We start from the raw sequence: 23,267 nt of genomic DNA, 5'->3' as shown, positions 1-23,267 counted from the left end.
TCTCGCGATCACTGCTGTCAAACGTCACTTATCCGTACAATAAATATACAAAGGTGGTCACCCTGAAGACCACAGTAATTCTGATTGGCTACACAATTACACTGGCAACCACTCATATCAGACCGGCAGAGTGATAACTTATCTCGCGACAGGCTTGCGACTGGCATACACTTGCGATCACTGCTTGACAGCAGTCACTTTTCTATATAATAAATTTACAAAAGTGCCGTTTGACAGCAGTGATCGCAAGATGTACGCCTGTCGCGAGATACGTAATCACCCTGAAGACTACAGAAATTCTGATTGGCGACAGAAAAAAGCATGACACTGGTACTTTCCCGGACGAGCACAAAAAGCTCTTCTACTTCTACTATTGGTGAATTTACAAACAGATACTTACATCCTTCCCATTTGTATAGATTATCTTTAAATTTAACTAACACTGTACTTTGAAAGTAAAATTCGTCATTGTTGCTTCAAACTTTGTACATGTTTATGATATTCATTATGTAGAATACTATAATGAAGTACTTTACATATTGAATATTGTGTAAATTTGTCGAAGTAAATACCTTTATGTTTAGGTTTATTTACGAAGCGCGCTCAGCGCACAAAGCTCGCAGTTTTTCGCGCTTTTGTACCTCAGAAATAGTTTGTATGTTTATTTTCACTTGTTAATTTTCTTCGTAGCCTTGATGCTACGCTACTGATGTTTCTTATCGCAGTAAATTTTCTTTACAATAGAATTTTATTCTACCGTTAGGCATCTTTTCCATTACACGGTTGTTCAAACGTACGGTGTGTAAGCCGTACGGTTGAAAAAACGTGCTAGCTTGTACATGATACGGCAAAATCACCGCGCGAGACATTGGTAAGTACTGGCTAGTAGCGCTTTTTACTCGGGCTGTGTAGGACGTGCTGCGTCATGAATTTTCTTACGAAAAAAAAGATTATAGTTGCTTATTACATATATAGGAAAAAGAAAATAGAAAAAAAAAGGGAAGTAAGGTTTTGGATACATCCGATTTTAGAAAAAAGGGAGGAATATGGCGCGTTTCATACACTTGTCAAGAATCAATTGAGAGAAGATGAAGACAAGTTTTACAATTATTTTAGAATGCAGAAAACTACATTCGACAACTTGCTCCAAAAATTATCCCAGGAACTAAAACATCAAGATACTTTTATGCGAGAGAGTATATCGCCCGCAGAAAGATTGGCTGTAACTCTGAGGTAAGTAGGTACAAAATTAAATGACATATTTTAGTTTAAAATTGTTTATTGCACACAAACAAAATTATTACATGTAATTGAATTTTAATAATTATTAATTTAAGAACAAGTAAATCAAAAAATACACTACGCTGAAAATGCTACTCAAGTGCGGTACTAAAATCGAATTCGTCTTCAATAGAAACTTGAGAATCTGCCGAGATACTTTCCGCATTTACACTATGTACAGATAATTGTGATTCGGGTCGGTAGTGGATTGGCTCTAAACCAGAACCGTGTCCAAAATCATGAGAAGACGTCTGTGGACGACTTATTCCATAGCTCGATCTAGCAGCTGTAGAATATCCATATGTTGACGATTGCGCATTTGAGGATGCTGTACCACTTAAATATCCTTGATGGCCTTGATCCCATTGGTTTCTTGATGTAGGTATATACTGAGTACACTGTCTTTGTTGAATATTTTTAATTATTGAAATTACTTGAAACTGAAAGTCTATCATATTTTCATCACTGAACTTGTCAACTGTATCAGCGATTCCCATAAAAAAGTTCATACTACGGCTTTTCTTTTTCTCATCTCGTTCTGCTGAATCCATAAACTTCATAAACCTAATGTCAACTTCACTTAGTTCATTTTTTCTTTTTTTTTTAGCCCTTTGCGTCTCACTCCGTTCAGTGTATCCCGAGCTTGATTGATTCGGGACTGCACTATCAAAATTTTCATTACTGAGGCTAGAATCATGAACATGTTCAGTCATGTTAGAATCGGTCTTGCGATGCTCAACATTTTTTTTTAGGAACATCATTTCATCATAGAACATATATTTTCTTATTTTTTTTGCTGAAGAACCAGACTTACATTCATTAATTTTTTTGTCATATTTTATCCAGCTATCTTTCATATTGGTCCACTTCTTCATCACCATTTGCCCTGAAAATAAATAAATAATAATTATTAAATTCAAAATTTATGAAAACCCCCGACCTAAACTGAATCGACCCCGACCTAAAATGGGGTTTTAGTATTTGAACCTGAACCGTTTTGTTTTATATTTCAGGTATCTAGCAACAGGAGATACCTTTACTGACCTATACTACAGCTATAGAATTGGAATAAAAACCATAAGTTGCATCGTACGTGAAGTATGCCACTACATTTGGTTAGAACTGTATAAAGAATATATGAAAATGCCATCTAAAGAAGACTGGCTACACATTGCAAGCAAATTTCAAGAATCTTCCAACTTCCCGCTGTGCTTAGGAGCGGTCGATGGAAAACACATCAGACTTATTAAGCCAATTGATAGTGGCTCGATGTTTTTAAATTACAAACATTTTTTTTCTATAGTTTTGATGGCAGTAGTAGATAGCGATTACAACTTTATATTTGTTGACGTTGGCGCCTACGGAAAGGAGTGTGATTCCAGTGTGTTTAAAGAGACCCCATTTTGGAAAAATTTAACAAACAACGGATTAAATCTACCCGATGCAACACGTTTGCCTGGAATTGACTACGATTTGCCATATGTGTTCGTTGCGGACGAAGCCTTTGCTTTGCATTATCACTTGCTTCGTCCATTTGGTGGTCATCAGCTTGATCAATTAAAACGTACATTTAACTACAGACTCACAAGAGCGCGAAGATTTGTTGAATGTGCGTTTGGCATTTTATCCAATAAATGGCGAATTTTTCACCGGCCAATGAATGTGTCCATCGATTTGGCAGTTGATATTGTGAAAACATGTTGTGTTTTGCAAAATTTTATACATAAGCAGGAAAACTTTCAGTTTCACAATGCGAGTGAAAATGAGTCCACCCTTGATTCAGAATCGGAACTAATCCAGTTACCTATCACGAATGCAGTTCGCGGAAGTTTGGCGGCTAATGAAGTTCGCAACAGATTTGCACAATATTTTGTATCTAACGAAGGTCGCCTCTCCTATCAAAACAACTATGCATAAGTAAAAAGTTAATAATTAAATATCTGTAACTTACCAAACTTGTTTTTCTCATCACCACTTAAATCTTCAAATGTGGGCTGGAAATGAATAAATATTTCTTTCCAGGAATCATATTTAAGCCGCTTATTTTTATAATCGTCGATGGTCTTATCCCATATTACAGGCCTTTCTTGAATCAACGTAATTAATAATTCTTGATTTATGTTCATTTTATAATAAAATCGCGAAACAGCGTATATAAGCGGTCACGAATCCGTGCGTACGTCCGGCACCGTCGACACACCCCGATAGACTGCCATACAACACTGGTGAAAATCACGCCGTGCGTAGACGCGGCGCGCCGAGGGGCAGTCACGGCGCACGCGGCCGCGGCGCCGTGCCTTGGCGCCACCGTGCATGTCGACAAGCTCATATAGTGATCCATACCACACTGACGACCGTGCCTACACGCGGCGAATTAACCGTAGATTTTCACGGCGAGAAACCGTGTAATGGAAAAGAGGCCTTACATTCACGTTAAACCGTGAAGATATTGTGTAATTAGCAACAGTTTATATTATTATTATCTTAAAGAATATAAATGAAACATTATTCTTTTACTAACTAATAGTCGAATTGCTAACTTGCGTTTGTTTGTCCTTCCTTCTCACCCTAAGTAAGCAACAAATAAACTTGATTTTTGGCACAGAGTTAGTTTTTTTTTTTTTTACCGAATGAATTAAATAAATAAATAAATATACTAAGACAATACACACATCGCCACCTAGCCCCAAAGTAAGCGTAGCTTGTGTTATGGGTACTAAGATGACTGATGAATATTTTTAGGAATTATATATAAATAAATACTTAGAAAATACATATAAACACCCAGACACTGAAAAACACTTATGCTCATCACACAAACATTTTCCAGTTGTGGGAATCGAACCCACGGCCTTGGACTCAGAAAGCAGGGTCGCTGCCCACTGCGCCAACATTAAAATATTCATCAGTCATCTTAGTACCCATAACACAAGTTACGCTTACTTTGGGGCTAGGTGACGATGTGTGTATTGTCGTAGTATAATATTAGTATAGATAAAGGTCTAAACCCTTCTCTTTCTAAGAGGACACCCGTGCCCTGTAGTGGGCCGGTAATGTGTTGATGATGATGAATCTAGTAAGACTTATTAGGTACTAGCTGTTGCCCGCGACTTCGTCCGCTTTTGTTATTGTTTTTCGAAAGACATGTGCCTTACAAATGTGGAAGCACTTTATGTATTTAGGATAGCTCTCCCAAGAGAACTGAGCTTAATTTCGGGATAAAAAGCATCTTATATTACTTCTAATAACTGCAGGAATATGTGTACAAAGTTTTGTGATGATCGGTTCAGTAGTTTTCGCGTGAAAGCGTAACAAACAAACTTACATTCACATTTATAATATTAGTAGGGAAGTAGGGATACACTTTCAAATTTAACGTAGTAATGGATATATCGATTAGATTATATTTACAAACGCATGAATGATAGAATACCACTATTGATAGTTACTGTATTGAAGGCAGTGGACGTGCTTAGTTTAGATTACGTGTACTCATGTTTGGCGATATATAATTTCGATATAACTTATCTGAATATATAATCTGTTAAATTATATATTTAGATAAGTTATATCGAATGAGAATGGAATGGATATCGTACTATTAACTATTAGAAATAATTAACAACAAAATTATACGCTTTCGTGCACTCATGTTTGGCGATATATAATTTTGATATAATTTATCTATTATGTTTAATTTATAATTTATTACTGAAATATGTTTTCAGCCGATTTGAGTTAGTAATTCCGCGAATAGTTACAAACGAATTATTATTTATATTTTAAAATTGATATCTTTAATCTGAACAATTTGAAATAATTATATACAAAATTATACGCTTCCAGAGTCCAGAGGTCTCGAACCTAGCGTATTTTAGGTCACTCTAGAAACCTATGACTTGTTATCAAAATCTTAATTATTTCACAATTTCTGAGAATACAGAAGGAAATTCTACCGATATTCCATAATTTATAAACCCTTTCTGAGTTTGCTTTTATTGCGTAACAAATATGATATTTCATTGACTAAACTAAAACGCGCATAACTCCTAAATTTTTTAAAATGCGTGCCGGCGATCGAACCCTGTTCCTCCGAAAGGTAGGACAAAGTTACAACCACTAGGCTCGCACATGGTCTTGTGGAGCCCGCGTTCGTTATCCGTATTTATTAAGGATTTCTTAATAATCCCGTGGGAACTGTTAGTTATAAAAGTAGCACATGTTCCTCGATTTCCTTTCGATAAACTCTTCAAATCAAGTCGATCGGTTGTTTAGTTATTGCGTATAGGGAAGACAAACAAACAAAAAAAACACACTTTCGCATTTATTATGTTAGTATGGATGAGACCCAAGTAAATTTACCCTATTATTATAAGGCACAGTTTGATATTTCTTAAGAAAAACGCGAGTAAATAAATGTACCTATTATTGTTTTCGCAATAATCCGTGAGGCTAGGCCCCGCTCGGCCGCGTCACGTGCTCCATTTATTTTCGTTTCAGTGGCTTTCTGTTACTGCAGAAGCTTTATCACGTGGACCATATACCTTATTGTTTCTATAGATAACTCCATTAGATCAATAGTACAAGGGCGTTTCTGGGATAAACATGCGTTTACTTTTTTTGCTTTGCCTTATCGCTTGTCTTATATAAAGTATCTGATTGTATCTTACAAATATTTTTTCTCAGGTGAATCACAGTAACAGTTATTGATAGCACCGCTTCGCTTGCACTCGCTATACGGTGCTTCTTTTGCAACGAATTTATAATCATTCTCTTGAATATTTCTTATTGCGATTTTTTTGTAACTGTAATAGAGAAAAAAAATACTTTATTCATACACTATGCCATAAATTACAACAAACATACATATATATATACATATTATTTTGTAACAATTTCACTATTTAAGCCATTTACCTTTTACTCTAATATTCTGTAAAAGCGTCGACGCCGAGCAATGCTTTAAAAACAATCGCAGATTTTCAGCTGAAACCTATTTAGTATTTGCCAATGCCGTAGTATGATTGATTCACCTTTAATGACTCCGGAGCCTTTAATTATATTCCGTAGGCAAGAAGGTTATGTGCCTCACATTTAACCCATTTCTCGCACAGCTGTTCGATTCAATAACTTTCCCACCGAGTTGCCAACTGATCGTCGCATTAAAAATCAATAATTTGACAGCAACAGTTTTATATTATACTAGCGTACCCAACCCGCTTCGCCGGGCAAGATTTTGCTTTATTTTATTTAAACAATCAACTGATATCATTAAATTTTTAATTTAAGTCTCATTATATATTCAATCATTTATTTCTCTTCGTATTCATTCTCTTCTATTCTTTTCTCGAGTGGGTAAAGATCATTATCTACACCCATGTACACCCAACAATAGAATATCATCATAGTAAAGAAAAGCTGTATTTGACAGTTTGACAGTTCAAAAATAGGAGTGCTCCGATCGTCACCAAACTTTACAGGATTACTCGCCAGGTCAATCCGGAGATTCCCTGAAAGTTTCATTGATATCGGTCCAGCCGTTTCGGAGCCTATACGGAACATACCTTTCACACCTTTACACACTTTCTCTAGACTTTCATATATAGACTGTCCGTCCACTCAAATAGTTAGCAGTATATCTACAGGCTATTTGAGAAACTATGTGAAAATAAATAAATAAAACATTAAATAATAATTGAAAAACTATCCTCAATTTTTCCACATTAATTAAAATAATGAAGCGAAAACGATAATCAAAATACTAAGCATTGATCAATTGAATCCACAAATTGCGACGCACTTATAAATTACTTACAGTACTGTACAGTACGTGCCGAGTCTTTGAATTAGCCGACGCCCGCTTAGGTGCATTATGAATCGGAAAATCTTACAGTTCTTCGCGACCGTTAAAATAGTTGCTAGTAACGTTGTTTAACACAATAGGGGGTTAAATCCACAATAACTACTGCTCATGTCTTTGGTGATATCATAACATGAAAATCTGGTCTAGATTTTAAGAACAGCATACTATTTATTGTTTTGTAATGATAATTGATATTACGTGAAGTATTGTTTGTTTTAATTATAGTATTAAATAGTAGTAGAATAGAATTAGATATGAGATTGGTACCTAAACCCCACTTGTATTTCAGAATCCTGTAATTTTACCTTAGTAATTACTAATAATAATAATAATTCATTATGAACCGAAGAGAACCGAACACGCAACCGTAAAAGTAGTTTTGGTAACTTAAACTTACTTATAAATGGCTAGCGCAAGGCGCAAGGCGTCAATGGGGATTCCCGGGTCAATCTCTAAACATTGGAATATGTATCTTGATGCCATCAGTTGTAAGTGTCCTCTTAGCGTTCAAACCGATAGGTCGATTTTTCATGGTTCTTTAAATTGTGTATATTACAATTCTGGGTGTTAAATAACTAGGCCACAAAGGGCTTGCAATCTAAAAAGGCAAAAAATCATGTATGACTGAATTGTTTGAACCCGGAAGCTTTTTGATGGATTAAAAAAAAAAAATTAACACTATCGACGTCGCTGGCAACAGCTACTTAGCGTAGCTGCAATATAATTTCAATTATGATTCAGTGCAAATTAACGTATTCTCTGAGGCATGGAAGGTAGGTGATATTTGTGTCCACAAAAATATTTATGTTGGATAAATCGCGAAGGTACTTTTAAGCCTAACCGTTCGTATCCGGCATTAAGTTAAAGGCCTTGCATGATAACTGGTATTTAACTAGACCCGCGTACAAAAACGTCCAAAAATACAAAAATGTCTTTCGAACTTTAATCTCGTTACTAGATATAAAAATATACATAATGTAAATAAGAGCGCGCGATAGGATAGAGTACTTTATGGGGCTTCACCTAAGCGAGACTTTGACGCAATCACTCCACGGTCACGTTCATGGTTGATCTAGAAATAAATTTGTAGCACAGTACACAAGCAATAACGTAAGGGCCTATGTATACGGCGCGTTTTCTTCGCGCAGATTACCGTTATAGCGCCGCTGATGTCCAAAAAGCAAAATATTGCGTTTCTGTCACTCATTTTCAACATATTACAGAAGCGCTTCGGAGCGCAGTAGAAGCCTAGTAGTAATAAGTAAAAGACAAGCAATTTTTATATTTTTGCTGTGAGGTCATTGTGATAACTTCATTTTACTTATTGGTGTTAACGCATCTAAACTCTAACGTAGTTGTGCATTTCTATCGACATAAACGCATGCCTGTATTTTCCGAATGTCTTGTGGAAGAGTTACTACTATACTCTAATATTTATAAAATTTTCTTATTATGTAAACAATCTTTTTATTTTGTTCTTAGTATTCTTTAACAATAACATTTTTATAGCTTGTATATGTTTTATTATTATTTCTTAATAAGCACTGTTTTCTAAAAAACATCACTTAACAACTATGATAAAATAGTGACTTTATTGTTTTTAAGAAGTGTTAACAGTCTGCGCGCATAATAAGTCCGTGTAAATAGGCTTTAAGATTGAAATGCATTGTTAAGATACCCAAACACATTCCAACAAAGAGCAAATACACCAAACAGTATTTCGGGATTATTATGCATTTGTAACGCGAGATTCTGCTTGGCATTCCGAAATTGGTTTCTGATTTCATACGTATTACGTACATATCCAGATGTTCGCTATCAAAGTTTGGTGGCTTATTTGATGTTTACACTTTGAAATCCATTTCTATATTACGCGATTGTGTCTAGTGCTCTAATAACGTCACGGTTATTTTAACGCGAAATTCACTCCCGATTGGTTGGTTGGTCTCAGATTTTCTTAAGTTTTAGAAGTTTTTTATTACAGTTTTTGGCCCCTTACAACTTTCAAACTACAAGTGCTCATTTCTTAAATATAATTCAACAATTTCGACCCAGTTGCATGAATCGATCCAACAAAGAGTAATATCGACAAATGCAAAATATTATTGTGGTATGTCCTTTAAACTATATTTAAGAAATGTCGATTAACCACGAAAATCTTAGTTGAAAATCTTTAATTACAAGTGCTCATGTTTATTTCAAATAAGAACTCCTGTCCAGTATATAACCTGTAACGGAATTACGAAATACTGTTAAAGGGTGCATAAGTATATTTCATAAGGAATCACCCTGTAAAAATATTAAATCAGAAGAAGCATATTTATTTTTCCATTCAAACAAATTCAAAACATTCTAAGTGTTGTGTTTACTTATGACAACCCTATTGAAGATGAAAGACCGACAAATGCATAGTACCTACGCTGCGCGACTCGTACCTGATAAAGTGAGAGCTGCATCTGATCTCTTTCACTAATATCTTTGGTAATGCTTTAATCAAAAACTTTTAACGTTTCGGTCTCCGGTACAGACAAGACAGTAAAAAATGTACCTCTAAAGCCTCTGAAGTATTTTTTCGGTTTTCATTTACACGTTGTAGGTATAAATATTAGTTCAAGACCCACCGGTTTAAGCCGTGCGTTGTCTTCAGTCAGTCGCGAATTAGTATCTTTACATGTGCTGAAGGGCACACACAAATACAAAGAGCGCAGGAAATCGATTTTCTTGTTTTCAGAAGATTGCCCTTTCGATCCCCAACAAAAAATGTGGGCGTGGCACTAACAAATGTTCCATCGCATTAACGTTCATTAGTCGTCATCAAGCTAACACATTATGCCGATCACACCACAAAATGACAAAGCTAAAATTACTCCAATTTTATCTCATCCAAATAAAACTAACTCTGACGTTCTTACATGATAATTTGGTCGAAGATGCGAATTTCTGTTAAAAGTATTCATTCAAAATATAAAAGTTATCGATTAGGAAGTATAGGAAGACTTTTGTCCCATGTGTCTAAGAAATTAGGGCAAGATTTACTCGCTCAGAACGCATATGCCGCAATCCTCGTGCAGGATTTTCTCTTGCCTGAATTGCTTTTGTGCAACGAATCACAATACTCGCTCGTCTGATCAAAGGAAAGTCAACCCAACGTGTTCAGAAAGAGTATTTTATGCGGTTGTGTGCAAATTATTGTCCTACTCGAACTTACGACCATAAGGAAACTGATGAAAACGGCACATATGTATCAAACTTGCATGCCCTCCTGCAAGCGGAGTCCGTGTCCTTGGTTTTCCCTTGCCTCCATTTGCGTCTGGTTGCGTGCAACCAATCACATTAGTCGCTCGTTTGAGTAAAGATCTTGTGATTGGTTGAACGCACCAGGTGTCCACCATAAGTTGCATAATTAAAAAAAGAACGTAAACATTGTTTATTAAAATTAATTGAGTTTGTTGATTAGTTTGCACTCCAAGCTCATCAGAACTTCGTCGAGAGACTCAAGTTATGAATTTAACACTTAGCCGCAATTCACGCTTAACGCTCGTCTTGTGTTTCCGATTCATTAGCGGGTTCTGCATCGATGATAATACTCGAATGAACAGACAATAACTTGTTTGGACCGACTAACGCTCCAATGTACTGCTTCAGTTATAATCAATCGATAAACAGCACTCTTTAGATTCGAAATGATACAATAAATAGGAGAGACACTTTAGTTTTGTGTTGCGACTTCAATCGGGACACATTCCATTGAATAAATTCGCGTATTTAAAGTTTCCACACCTAACTGCACAGAATGTGGTGGTATTCTTGATTTTGATAGAATGTGTTCGGAATGAGTCGATGAGACGTTCAATTTTAATATGAATAGTTTATAACAATATACTGACGGTATAAGTATAGTTTTAGGAAACATGTTATCAAAATTATCAAAAAAATGAATTGATTTATATAATTAACAGAGCGGCATAGCTCTTTAAAAAGATTTAAAAAAAAAAAAGCATGAAACCATGTTCGTTTTTTTTTTTTCAGATAAATACATCATGTCATATAGAGATTTAAGCCACTCTAGCGAATTGGAAATTAAATTGATTGTGTATCTATTCAATCGCACTTCAATTTCGTAGAGCCATCAGAAATACGGAATTCAAATGTTAAAATTCGATTAATTAAATATATCATCATCATCAACAAATTACTGGCCAACTACAGGGCTCAGGTCGGAATGAGAAGGATTTAAACTGTAGTCCACCACGCTGGCTAAGTGCGGATTGGTAGACTTTACAGGCCATTAAAAACATTATGGTGAACAGTCAGGCTTGATTTCTCACGATGTTATTATTAATTAGTTTAAATTAAAGAACGCAAACAACTCCGAAAATTTAGAGGTGCGTGCCATAGTTCGATTTCGGTCGAGAAGCCGAAAGAGAAGCCCAAGGCGAAACCTTACCCATTAAGCTGTCAAGGCTTTATAAACATAAAGTACATGAAGTTTTCGCTTCTAGACTCTCATGCCGTTCGCGCAATCGTTGAATCCTCCCCGAAGGACGTAAGCGCTTATTAACATCCGGTGTAAACGACTAGAATGTAATTGCATATTAATAATTCTCTTATTGAATCATTACAACCGGTATGTTTTGTCATCAGACTCATCAGTCAAGATAGTAACAGTAAATTATATTTATTAATGTCGCTCGGTAAACTTAAACGCGGTTGGTTATTAATTGGCGATATGAAATTAATCTAATATGTTCAGTATGATTGAATTAATAATTCATAGGTGCTATTTTTGCTAATTTGAATAATTTAAGAGCCAAAACAATATTCATCATCAGATCCGCTCAATGGTACATTCAAATCACTCATTTGAGGAAAAAATTCAGTTCAATCAAATCTTTCAAGTGACCGATAAATTAAATGAAGCTTCGACGTCGTAGCCTCTACAGCTAGATAGACTAGAACCAGTAGTTAAACGGAAAATGCTGAAGTAAAAAAGTAAACTTGATCATGCTTATTCGTTGTCCAGCCGTCATAAACTTATCTGCAATTTAGTCTTCAGGTTGACAAATAGACAGTGGCGTTACGTTGATCGGTCAAATTTGTAAAGAGAATGGTCGTTAATACAAAATAACCTAAAAACAATGAATAAACAGATTGATGGCCTTCGTCTTCGCACTTCGCTTGTTTACGTGAAAATTTTCACTTACAGACCTCCCTGTGATTGTTTTAATGTGATCTGTCCATCATCACGCTCTCTATTTTACATTTTATGACATTAAATATTTGCTTAGAGTAAATTAAATTGTTTGAACCTATGGTTATGACGTCAATCATCGTTGTAGTAAACATTAGCCTTTGTGTTATATATGTGATGTGTTTGTACCTATGTACCTGATTATTTATCGTATACTGTCTAGGTATATAGCTCTTTGTTTGATTCACGGTAAAACTTAGCATTCGAATACATAATTATTTTTATAAATTATTTTAACTATCACACGCGCCGATTCTCTTATCTTTATTTAGTTGAAGGTGATCAAACGTTTTCTCAGCTGTTATTGTTATAGGAATATTGTCATCGACGGTTATTACGGATTTCGAAATGTTCGATTAGAAACCTTGCACTAGTTTAGTTCTTTTACTTTTTTTTTACCGTTGCTCACGTACTTTAAATCTGGATCAAGTTCATGTATCTAATAAGCAAAAAAAAACTTTATTTTGTTTCAAGAAATTCGCTGTGTTAACTGTTAATGCAACCAAATACCTAGTCACTTATTTCGCAAATAACGCTAATGTGCTTTCAGGATAATTATAGTTTATTTGATCCCAGTTATTAGATAGCAGTTTCGTTACCCACCCTCGTAATTTATTAGTGAGTTTTAAACAAGAGCCTTGAATATAAATTGTTCATCGAGTTAACAAAAGAAGTAGGTACTGGGGTTGCGGTAATCTGCCGAACTGAAGTTGTATATCACGATGCTTAGTGATTTTAATGAAAGATTTACGCCAACTCATTGGAGTCACGTTCCCTAGAAACACCAATTATGATCAACTCAAGTGCACGGTTCTGCAAAGCGGTTCTCTAAAGGAAATAATAGTTGCATCGGTTGCAGTTCAGTGGAAACATCCGATGGCGTTTGTCTTATCTGACCACATCATAAAGTCGATCGCGTTGTCGGATTACATATTACTCAATTCTATTTTCGTTTGCAGTGTTTTAACGTATAATTAATCCTATTTAAATTTATGAGAAACCGTTGAAATTCGTTGAGGATAATTTAATTCTTATTTAGCCCGATAAAACCTTAGTTGGCATTGTTACACGTTACACCGATAACTGCCAAATCCAGAAAGCTTTTTTTTAAGTTATTGCTTATCAAAATAAGGCGAATATCGAAAACAGTAAACCACTGATGTATCTGCTATCTGTTAGCTTTTGTTGGATACCGTTAGAATTGAAAGAGAGTCAAACAACTAAATTAAGATCACCTGCCAGTTTTTTACATGATATACTTCTGTAATTATACGACTTGACAATATCACAATTCATTTTACCACAAAACACCTAGATGTCATGAGCGGTGTGACATCCTTCCTTGCGCGGGTTGGTAATCCAATCAATTATCGCGAAACGATTTTATCCACGTTGTATGATAAGAACCGCCAAGGTGTGGAACGCCCTTCCGGCATTCATTTCCTACCACGTATAAAATAGTATCTTTTAGGCAAGCGCGTCAAACGATACCTCAACATTGCTTTTCATCTGGTATGAAGCCTAAATCGCAAGCCTTTAACCATTAGTTACTAGCACTGCATAAAAAATAGAAGATGGTTAGGTAATTGTTACAGTAAATTTATAAAGTGGGTAAATAATTAAACTTTTGATAACTATAAATTCATATTTGCCAGATATTTTAATAAATAGTTAATAGATAGTTTCCAAGAAACAATAAAAATTATATTTGTTTAACAACCAATGTTCATGACATTGAGTTGGTGGGTATTTTGATATAAATACGACTGCACTATCTATACACCTCAGTCCTGTATGGACTCGAACGATGCAAAGCACGTGTGTCCCGGTGTCTAGTGGTTTATCATAAGGTTATACAAAAAAAAAATCCTTTTGTGTATTTGTAGTTTATGATGCAAAATTACGTTGTATATTATATTATAGCAGCCAGGCCAATAAGTGCCCCTGACAATTGTCGGGGTTATTGCAAAAGGTGCACGGCCGCGGTAATGGCGCACGCGAGACAAGGTGACTACGGTGAGTTCCCGTAGCCTCGCTAATGAAAAATCGATTACATGAGCCATCAACCACTGTACGCCTACGTAGTGTCGTAGACCCATCAACAAAAGATAACTATTGTGCCTATTAAAACAACTCTCTCATTAGTGGTATCATTCGTAAATCATCATTAGGTTCTGCGTTGAGGTCGCATACTTCTTATCGTTTATTTTATTAATAGCTAGAATGCTATTTCATTTATCATAATATTTTAGACCGCTGTGCTTATTTGTTTCTAGGGACCTACGTAAATAATAAATAAATAAATATACTACGACAACACACACATCGCAATCTAGCCCCAATGTAAGCGCAGCTTGTGTTATTGGTACTAAGATAACTAATGAATATTTTTTATGAATAATATACTTAAATACTTAAAATATATAGATAAACACCCAGACAGGGAACCGAACCCACGGCCTTGGACTCAGAAAGCAGGGTCGCTGCCCACTGCGCCAATCGAAAGTAAAATTCTCCTGTTCTACCTTTTAATATTAGTTTAGCTGTTACAATGATGCCGTATAAACAAACCTAACGTTTAGAAACGATCGATTAAGCAATGCTATTAAATGAGACTTTAAACTAACTTAAACTAGTTTTAATTTGTAAAGATTTTTCAAGTATCTTGATTCTTGAACTAAGCAATGAAAAAGCATTTTAATTGCTATTGTTAAAAACGTAATGGCATATAATCTCTAAAAGCTCTCTTAAGTACTTAATATTGTAATTTATTTCGTTACGCTTTATGAACTTCTCTTAACATCTTTACGTCAAGTTTGTATGACAAATTACCGACATCCGTTGCGACATTTGTAAATCTTTCTTTTGTTAATATTATTTTTAATTTTAAATGGATACAGTACCGTTGTTACGATGATTGATGGGTGAAAAGCTGAAAATGACGCCCGTCGTTTTTCACCGATTACCTTTTCGATACACGTAACTCAAACGGTTCTAATGGTTAAAAATTTGCAATTAACGTTTAATTTGTATTTATAACTGAAGCTTCTATACTTCTGCTACCCTGGTACTTCCCGTCCCTTAAAAAACACTTCAATACATCACTATGTCATTTAAGACCAAGTTGGTCTTACCAAGTTTGCCCGTCCGTGACGTGCGAGCTATAGGTATCTATAACTCAAAATATCAATTAACTTTACTCTACCCGTGCAAAGTTCAGACGGGTAGCGAGAAAAGAATAAAAACAAAATCATCCATCTCCGGATTTCTTCTTCAACACATTTGTTTTTTTGTCTTAAGCAAGTATATTTTTGATATTTTGTATTGTCCCCCACTGGCATTATTTCAACTTGGCACACATAAAGAAGGGGCGGAAGGAAATGACGTGTTGTTCTTATGGAGATTTTGTTACCGGACGAACAATCCACTATAATACGAGAAAACCGTAGAGCCAATGGTGCCAATTTGTTGTGCACAAAATTAGAGATTATGGTATCTTGACAGGTTTTAAAGTAGCACGTGCTGTCCTTTTCAAAATATTTTCCGTGGGAAAGGATAGCACTGTTTTTAGATCTGTCAATTTAGTTATCGGAGCTTTAAGTGTAACAGAAATTGCACTGTTATCAAAAGGGTAGCCTCTTTTTTTAGAGATCTAGATCGTAGATGTCTCGGGGCAAAAAAAAGGCTATTTTAAATTAATACTTTGTCTGTTTCGGTATTCGTAGCGCTTAAGCGAATGGACCAATATGAATGTAGTTTTTTTTAATTACCGAGGATCACTTGTACGTTACATGAATGAGCCAGTATTTTTTTTCTTTTTAAAACAAATAAGAACACATAGGTTAACAGAACATAGGTGTCATATGACTTAAATAGACGGTAAAAGTCAAAAGCTTTAGGTATTAATTTATACAGCAGGTACTTCTTGTTTACCTTGTTTTTATCACGTGTATTGACGTGTAAATTGAATGCCACTATCGTACGTTGTAATTTATATGAGTGAAATGTCTGTATCTTATCTTTAAAGACATAACAAGTTTTGCTGATGTTTTTCTTATAATTTGGTTATAACTAGTAAGTAGTTTGACTTAAGATTCCAATGTTTTATAAATATTGGGTGTTCAGCAAAACATTACTTATGTGAGGTATACAAACAAAAGTTTATATTTTTATTATCTTAAAAAAATCATGACCTCATAAGGTTATTACGATAGGTGTAAAAATCTTCTAACTGCTAATTATTAAACGATGTAGATATTGTAAGATGCGCTACGATTTTGAAAACATTGTCGCATACTATGAGGCAGGATATAAACCTAAACTATTTGATATCCGAAACCGTAACTGAAGCGTTGGACAATGGAAAACTTTGTCGCTTAGTGTGTGAGGCAGGCAAGCTCAAGCTCTGTCACTGTAACCGAAACTATATCCGAAACAAAAAGGTTATCGAAATCGAATCTCCGAATAGCATTTCTTTTCTAGATTTTTTTTTAAATTCACCTACAAGCAAGCCTTTTACTGCAATCTCACTTGGTAGAAAGTGATTACGTAGTCTAAGATGGCAGCGGGCTAACCTCTTAGGGAGTATGGTAGTCATACCCCAATCGGCTTTTACGCGCGACATGGCACCGCCAGGGTGATTACGAATCTCGCGACAGGCTAGCGACAGGCGTAAAACTTCCATACAATAAATAAACAAAAGTGACGTTTGACAGCAGTGATTGCAAGATTTACGCCTGTCGCAGAGAGACAGATGTCGAACGCAGAGGCCGACTGTGCCTCTTTGTCGCTCGTTCCGCGCTCTCGCTTGCACTTCAGTCTTCAAGCCTTGAAAGGAACGCCTCAGAGCGAGGTAACGCCGTCATGTTTTTTCGTGCGTGCAGCCGGCTCCATCGAATTATAAGACGTTGTCACGTCAATAACGACGTGAATAAGTGGATATTACTTAATGAAAAGACTTATTGTTTTTGCCTGTGATATTAGTGCCAAATAAAGTCTTAATGCCCTGTTGACCCTTTCCTTTTACAATCTCTAACATGTGCTTATATTTCTAAAAGCATACTTAACCTACTGTGAGGCAGTGTGGAGGGTCTCAGAACTGATACCGACCGACTGATACCAAAACAACTTTTTCGTTACCATAATACAGCAAAATATTAATTGGTATTGTCAATTCACTTTTATACTTATGTTTCGGGACATACCATCGTGAAAGAGTCTAATGCATTTATTCATAAACTCGATAAACTTTTACAGTAGGTACGACCTTGGTTCGAAAGTAATGTCTTTGACCTATCGACATTCAATTATAATAAGTAATGGGTTTCTACATCATTGTTTATAGTACTATTGGAGATTAGAGGGTGAGCAACAATAAATTATAATCTTCGCAGCTCTGTCTAAAAGCCGAAATGACACGAGGAAGAAATAGGAATCCTCGACCTAAGACCGACCGACGACATCTTATTTGTCGATTTGATCCGAATTCTTATTGAATTAATCAAAAATCCATTAGACATACTTAACTTAAACTGGATATGATAGTTAAACAATATAGAAAAAAATAGCAACTGGACCAGACTAGCTTCTTAAGCTCTGAATCCTTTTCCTATGACAGAGGACGCCTGTGGCCAGTACCTACTTGTTCATTTTATATTATGATGATAATACCTAAGACTACATTATAATGTACAGACACGTTTACAATTGTTACGTTACGTCACCTGTCACAATTACTTAATAATTGCGTCAAAACACGCCACAACAGTACAATAAAGACAACTATTATCAAGTTCATGGCTGTTTACGCTTATCTCCCCGCTATCGGCCTCTTGCTGTTTGTTTATTATTTTAATACGTAAGTACGTGCATGAGTGCATTACGTTAATTTTTTTAATTAATAAGGTACTCCTTCCATATAGAACCACGATACCGGTCGTCAATTTAGGGGGCGTCCAACTCATGGGTTTGAAAATCTAATCAATTCTAATCTTTGGTTCGATTTCGAATTCTTTGATTGTTTGATTTTCGAATGCATTCTACATTCTACTTGGGGAATTCCCGTCGTCGTTGTTTCGAACAAAAATGTGGCTACCCTTAGTTTCGATAAAAACACGAGGGTAGCCACTTCCATGTTTTGCTCTGGCTTGGTAAGATCGTAGATCCAGATCTTAAATTTATAGGCATAACATTGACAGTGGTTATAATGCATGACAAAGGTAGATAAGGTATAGCAAACCGACACATCAATAAAATGATCGATGCTGACTATCTATATATAATTGTAGGCTGTATCTTAAGTACTCTCAAATACCTTTGACAATTTCCTCAAATCCTAAACGTGAAATCGCTAAACAAACATACATAGTCGTACGTCAGACAATAATATCTCACCACAAGGCAATAACAGTATACACAATCGTAAAACGAGCTTTAGTAGCGGTTTTATTGCGTTCGTTCTGCAAGCTAGATACGTCGATAATGGATAGCAAATGTTTGCGTAAATCTTATACCTACCTACTGGCTGTCCAGGGAGCGAGGGCTACGGAGCTTTTTGATTCATCATAATTTTAGCCGTATTGTAGCCGTATTACGACTGTGCAAAACTTTCCTTCCTTAATCTCCATAACTGTCTCTTTCTTCTGTGCCTCATCAGATAAGCGAAAAGAATATATGTATATGCTAACGTGACAAAAAATATTGCTCATTGTCTAAATGTCATATTTTTTGTTATAATATATACTCGAGCTTTAATTGAGATAGTGTCTGCGTTACATCAAAAAAGACAATTTACGACAACGTCAACTGCCAAGTCTTGTGAATCGTCATCTAAAAACTTTAAACGACTAAATTAGTATCTTAAGTTGATAAATTACTTTCGCACTTGACCGCCCCTCGGTGATTGCCAATTTGTTATTTTTTGCCTAATTTACTTTTTTGTACGTCACGACTTTGCGTTTGAACTTCCGTCACATGGTTTTGTGTAAAATTAAAAAATAAATGGAAATCAGACTTTGCTCGGAAGTTCATTGGCAGACGCTGAAAATAACGTGCATACGCGGCAATCATGGCCAACCGTCTGCGGTGAGGTGATGTCGGCAAAACATGTTGTCGAGAACGAGAATGATAGACACATCAAGGCGTTGACATGTCAAAAACTTAACACATTCCTGAAAAATGATAGATCGCTGAATATTTCGCGTGTATTCTAGTTAAATGTCGTTCGTTTCACTAGGAGCTTGCTATACCGTCTGCGGTGAGATGACGACGGCGAAACATTGTGTCGCAAACGAGACGACAGATCTATATTGGACCATTTCGAACAAAACAATTTTCCGGGCATAACTACATCGTTGATAGACATTAACGATGGAGTTATGCCCGAAAAAATTACAACCGTATTGATTATCCTCTCCTTTTTGAAGGAAGTCTGATAAGAATTAGAATGATAAATCCACCAAGGCGTTGACATGTCTAAAACTTAAGACATTGCCGAATAATTATAGATATCTGAAAATTTCAAGTCTGGTTTGGCGGGGTTCTTTTTATTAGTAGCTTTTTATGATAGCTTGAGCTGATTCGGCATGACTTGGTGTCAAAAATAATCATATTTTGCGAAAACAAGGATACATATTTTTTAAACTAGCAAAGCTAGGTACTATATTTTTTTCTTGAAACCTGTAGCGTGCCATATGAGTAATGCAATGTAATTGAAAACCTCATGTCGCATAAAATTTACCGCCATACTAAGCACAACGGTACTGAATACAATTACGTCTACTCAAGTCCATATCGACTTACTGACACAGTATATGTGTTGTGTTTCAACAATACCTAGATTTTTAATTATAAAGAATAATAGAGTTTGCATAGTCCGCATAAATAGGTTAATACTTCGCAGTAGGTACACTAATCATTAGTTTGCAATTTCACATTCAATAACAAATAATAATACAAAATAAATATTTAGCGGCCAAGAGCTAAGACATATGATGGTAAAAACATATTTTGTGAACCCGCTCAGTTATACAATAAATAAATAAACTCCATAAAATAATGTAATAACATACCTAAACATTTCTAAGAATCAGCTAAAGGACTATATTTTAGTAAATATTGATAATTATTATAATTCCTAATTGGTTACTACCATCCAAATAGCATCGAAATACTTTAATACATAATATAAAGCGTGTATGCGTTCGGTTTAGATTCTAAGACTTGAATTGTAAACCTATTATCTCTATTAAGTGACAATATGTTATTTTGAGAAGATAAATTTATTTAAACTGAACTTCATTCGTGAAATCCAATAATGAAAATATAATTAAGCTAGTAAAAGATTTTTTTTAATAATTCATTTCAGTTTTCTTAGCATATAATGTACCTAACCTCGCATCTGCTGTTTCTAATAGTATCAAATCAAAGATGTCAGTTTTATCTGAACGAGATAGATATAATAGTTCAATAGATAGTTTCATTTGCAAGACTATAAATTCAAAGTATGCTATTTCGATTTATGAAGACAAACAAAAAAATCTATTAAGACGTTTTACTACATCGTCTTTATAGGCTAAGACCCTTGGCGTTCGCTAATATTGGCTGTGTTCCAAATCCAAGTTAGGAATATTAAACGAAAATAAAAAACGGTGGCATTAAGGATAATACATTTTACGGATTGCATATACATTTATGTATTGAGCTCGTTTATTGCTATCTTAATTCTCTATCATCTACATATCATGTATAATGTAATATTTTTTTTACTTCTTTGCATATTCTCTTATCCTTTGTATACAAGGAAAGGGGGGGTACTTGGACGCCACGCATAATAAAATGTTATAGAGAATTTCAAATGAAGTATATTTAAATTTCACAGTAAATTAACCTGATAAAAATGACAACCCTTATTTAGTAGTATTACAATGTTGTACATGTGTGTGTGAACGTGTATATGAATTTGTTACGGTGTTATCTAGGATCATAACCTTTTTTATCTTGCCATAGTAATCCATGAGTTGTCAATCCAATTGGCTTTAAATGTAAACAGCAGTTTATGTTATGGTTGTCACTGCGTATTCTTTGTGAATACTGTAAAAACCGATTGGTTTAGCACCTTTCCAACTAACCTGGTATAATTACTGAATGTTGAAGCAAAGAACGTGTGATGCTTGTGTATTTTTATAGCAGGTTCTTATGATGTGTTTTGAAATTAACTGGAAGGCAGCGAAAATGGTTTTACTTCTCTAACTAGTTCTAAACCTATCTTTTCGATATGCGATCAATATGTGCTTTAAAACGAACCTTTCGTTCTAAAGTGAATTATTTGCTTGTTGCAGCTACAAAGTTTCAAGAGAATCTACTCAAGACAATGATTCAGATTGAAAACACGTTCTTCGAACTGGGGCGAACATGTCAAAGGAATTGCCTGATTATATGCGACCGAGGAGCCATGGACGCAAGTGCATGTGAGTTTTATTCATGATTAATAATTTATTCTTCTATGTATATATATATCTCTTATGTTTGTTTTTTATATAATAGTGTGAGACTCATGTGAAAAAATGAACAGGAATTCCCAGAAAATTGTGAACAAATATTATCACTTGGCATATACATATATAAATAAATATAGGACTAACTTTCTAAACCCATTTAGATTCATGTGTGAAACTGAAATATGATAGAGGTTGAAATCGTTATCACTGACGCTATAAACTCACGTGCTATCGCCCCATTTCCAAAAGAGTGTATTAATGTATAATAGTAAACGGTGGTTAACTTATCCTATTACATGTTCCCGTGCTTTAGCAGTTGGACACTTTTATTATATCCCTTGTCGGTGCTAGCCCTGCTGGGCGCGTTTGGAACCCAGTTAGCTTTAGTTTTAAGACAACGAAGGCAGTAATGACCACGACTTCGCAATAATGGAAACATATGTTGACAGCCGATTGGCGCAGTGGGCAGCGCCCCTGCTTTCTGAGTCCAAGGCCGTGGGTTCGATTCACACAGCTGGAGAATGTGTTTGTGTGATGAACATAAACGTTTTCAGTGTCTGGGTGTTTATCTGTATATAATAAGTATTTGTGTATATTATTCACAAAAAATATTCATCAGTCATCTTAGTACCCATAACACAAGCTACGCTTACTTTGGGGCTAAATGGCGATGTGTGTATTGTCGTAGTATATTTATTCATTATTTATATGTATGACCGCTTCATTAGGAATCAAGAAATTACTCGTTGGTAAAATGACAACTCGTAATAATAGTCGGCAATGTGCCATCTCTGGAAACATCACAAGACTTACCGATGCAGTCCATAACAATATAACTTTTATGTAAGTCTCGCGTGGATAAAATAATATAAAGATGTCAAAAGAATGATATGTAGTCAGTCGTACCTGTGATAAAATGAGAGAAAAAATTATCCATTTTTGTTGAAAGGCTTCAGCCATCGCTTCTTACCGCACTACAAGCAAAGATTTTCCCCGTAGAAAACTATTTGGGGTAGAGCTTTTGTCTGACGGGAGGCTGCGGCCGCGGCTAGTTACCAACCAAGGAAGTGCCGCTAAGCCATTAAGCGTTCCAGTATGATGTCGCGTAGAAAAATAGTATGGCTTTAATATCACAGCCATGCCATCTTAGACTGCATCATGACTTACTTATGACTGATAAGTTATCGGGTGGGATTTCAGTTGAAGGCTAATTCGTAGTGCAATAAATAAAAAATAGTTCAAAAACTGCCTTACTCCTTTTAGGGGCTACTTTATTTTTAAGTGCATCATCACTATCTTGTGACTTAGCCCCGGGGTGCTAACGTGTAATCGATTGAAAAATCTATTGCTATTTTTGCATACTGCACTCTACAAT

The 23,267-nt window shown here is 35.4% G+C and overlaps 3 protein-coding genes across 6 annotated transcripts in view; 2 read left to right on the top strand and 1 right to left on the bottom strand.

The window, feature by feature from the left end:
• LOC120624711 (TRPL translocation defect protein 14) overlaps positions 1-23,267 on the top strand; it is a 45,161-nt gene that overhangs the window by 4,204 nt on the left and 17,690 nt on the right. For 3 of the 4 annotated variants that reach the window (XM_039891392.1, XM_039891394.1, XM_039891395.1), the window contains one exon: positions 21,734-21,862. In XM_039891392.1, the coding sequence (XP_039747326.1) occupies positions 21,734-21,862 (129 nt within the window). Of the gene's footprint in view, positions 1-14,367; positions 14,412-21,733; positions 21,863-23,267 lie in introns of those variants that run through there. The other variant, XM_039891393.1, reaches the window with a different exon arrangement.
• On the top strand, positions 768-3,231 carry LOC120624712 (protein ANTAGONIST OF LIKE HETEROCHROMATIN PROTEIN 1-like). The gene is made up of 2 exons (XM_039891396.1): positions 768-1,233; positions 2,295-3,231. The coding sequence occupies exons 1-2, from the start codon at positions 926-928 to the stop codon at positions 3,196-3,198; spliced, it is 1,212 nt and encodes a 403-aa protein (XP_039747330.1). The 5' UTR covers positions 768-925; the 3' UTR covers positions 3,199-3,231.
• Positions 1,230-3,700, bottom strand: LOC120624713. Its single transcript, XM_039891397.1, has 2 exons — positions 3,233-3,700; positions 1,230-2,167 (listed from the first exon to the last, which is right to left on the bottom strand). Exons 1-2 carry the CDS (start codon positions 3,405-3,407, stop codon positions 1,374-1,376), a joined length of 969 nt encoding a protein of 322 aa, XP_039747331.1. The 5' UTR covers positions 3,408-3,700; the 3' UTR covers positions 1,230-1,373.

This window comes from Pararge aegeria, chromosome 6, assembly GCF_905163445.1.
Source record: "Pararge aegeria chromosome 6, ilParAegt1.1, whole genome shotgun sequence".
In the NCBI taxonomy this organism is placed as follows: domain Eukaryota; kingdom Metazoa; phylum Arthropoda; class Insecta; order Lepidoptera; family Nymphalidae; genus Pararge; species Pararge aegeria.
Note: the sequence above shows the minus strand (reverse complement) of the source record. Positions and strands in the feature narration are given on the sequence as shown.

What these genes read in the sequence shown, in the direction of transcription:
- LOC120624712 (XM_039891396.1), top strand. Translation starts at nt 926, where the DNA reads ATGAATTTTCTTACGAAAAAAAAGATTATAGTTGCTTATTACATATAT. An exon ending in AGATTGGCTGTAACTCTGAG is followed by an intron (nt 1,234 to 2,294) that starts GTAAGTAGGTAC and finishes TTTATATTTCAG; the next exon opens with GTATCTAGCAACAGGAGATA.
- LOC120624713 (XM_039891397.1), bottom strand. Translation starts at nt 3,407, where the DNA reads ATGAACATAAATCAAGAATTATTAATTACGTTGATTCAAGAAAGGCCT. An exon ending in TGATGAGAAAAACAAGTTTG is followed by an intron (nt 2,168 to 3,232) that starts GTAAGTTACAGA and finishes ATTTATTTTCAG; the next exon opens with GGCAAATGGTGATGAAGAAG.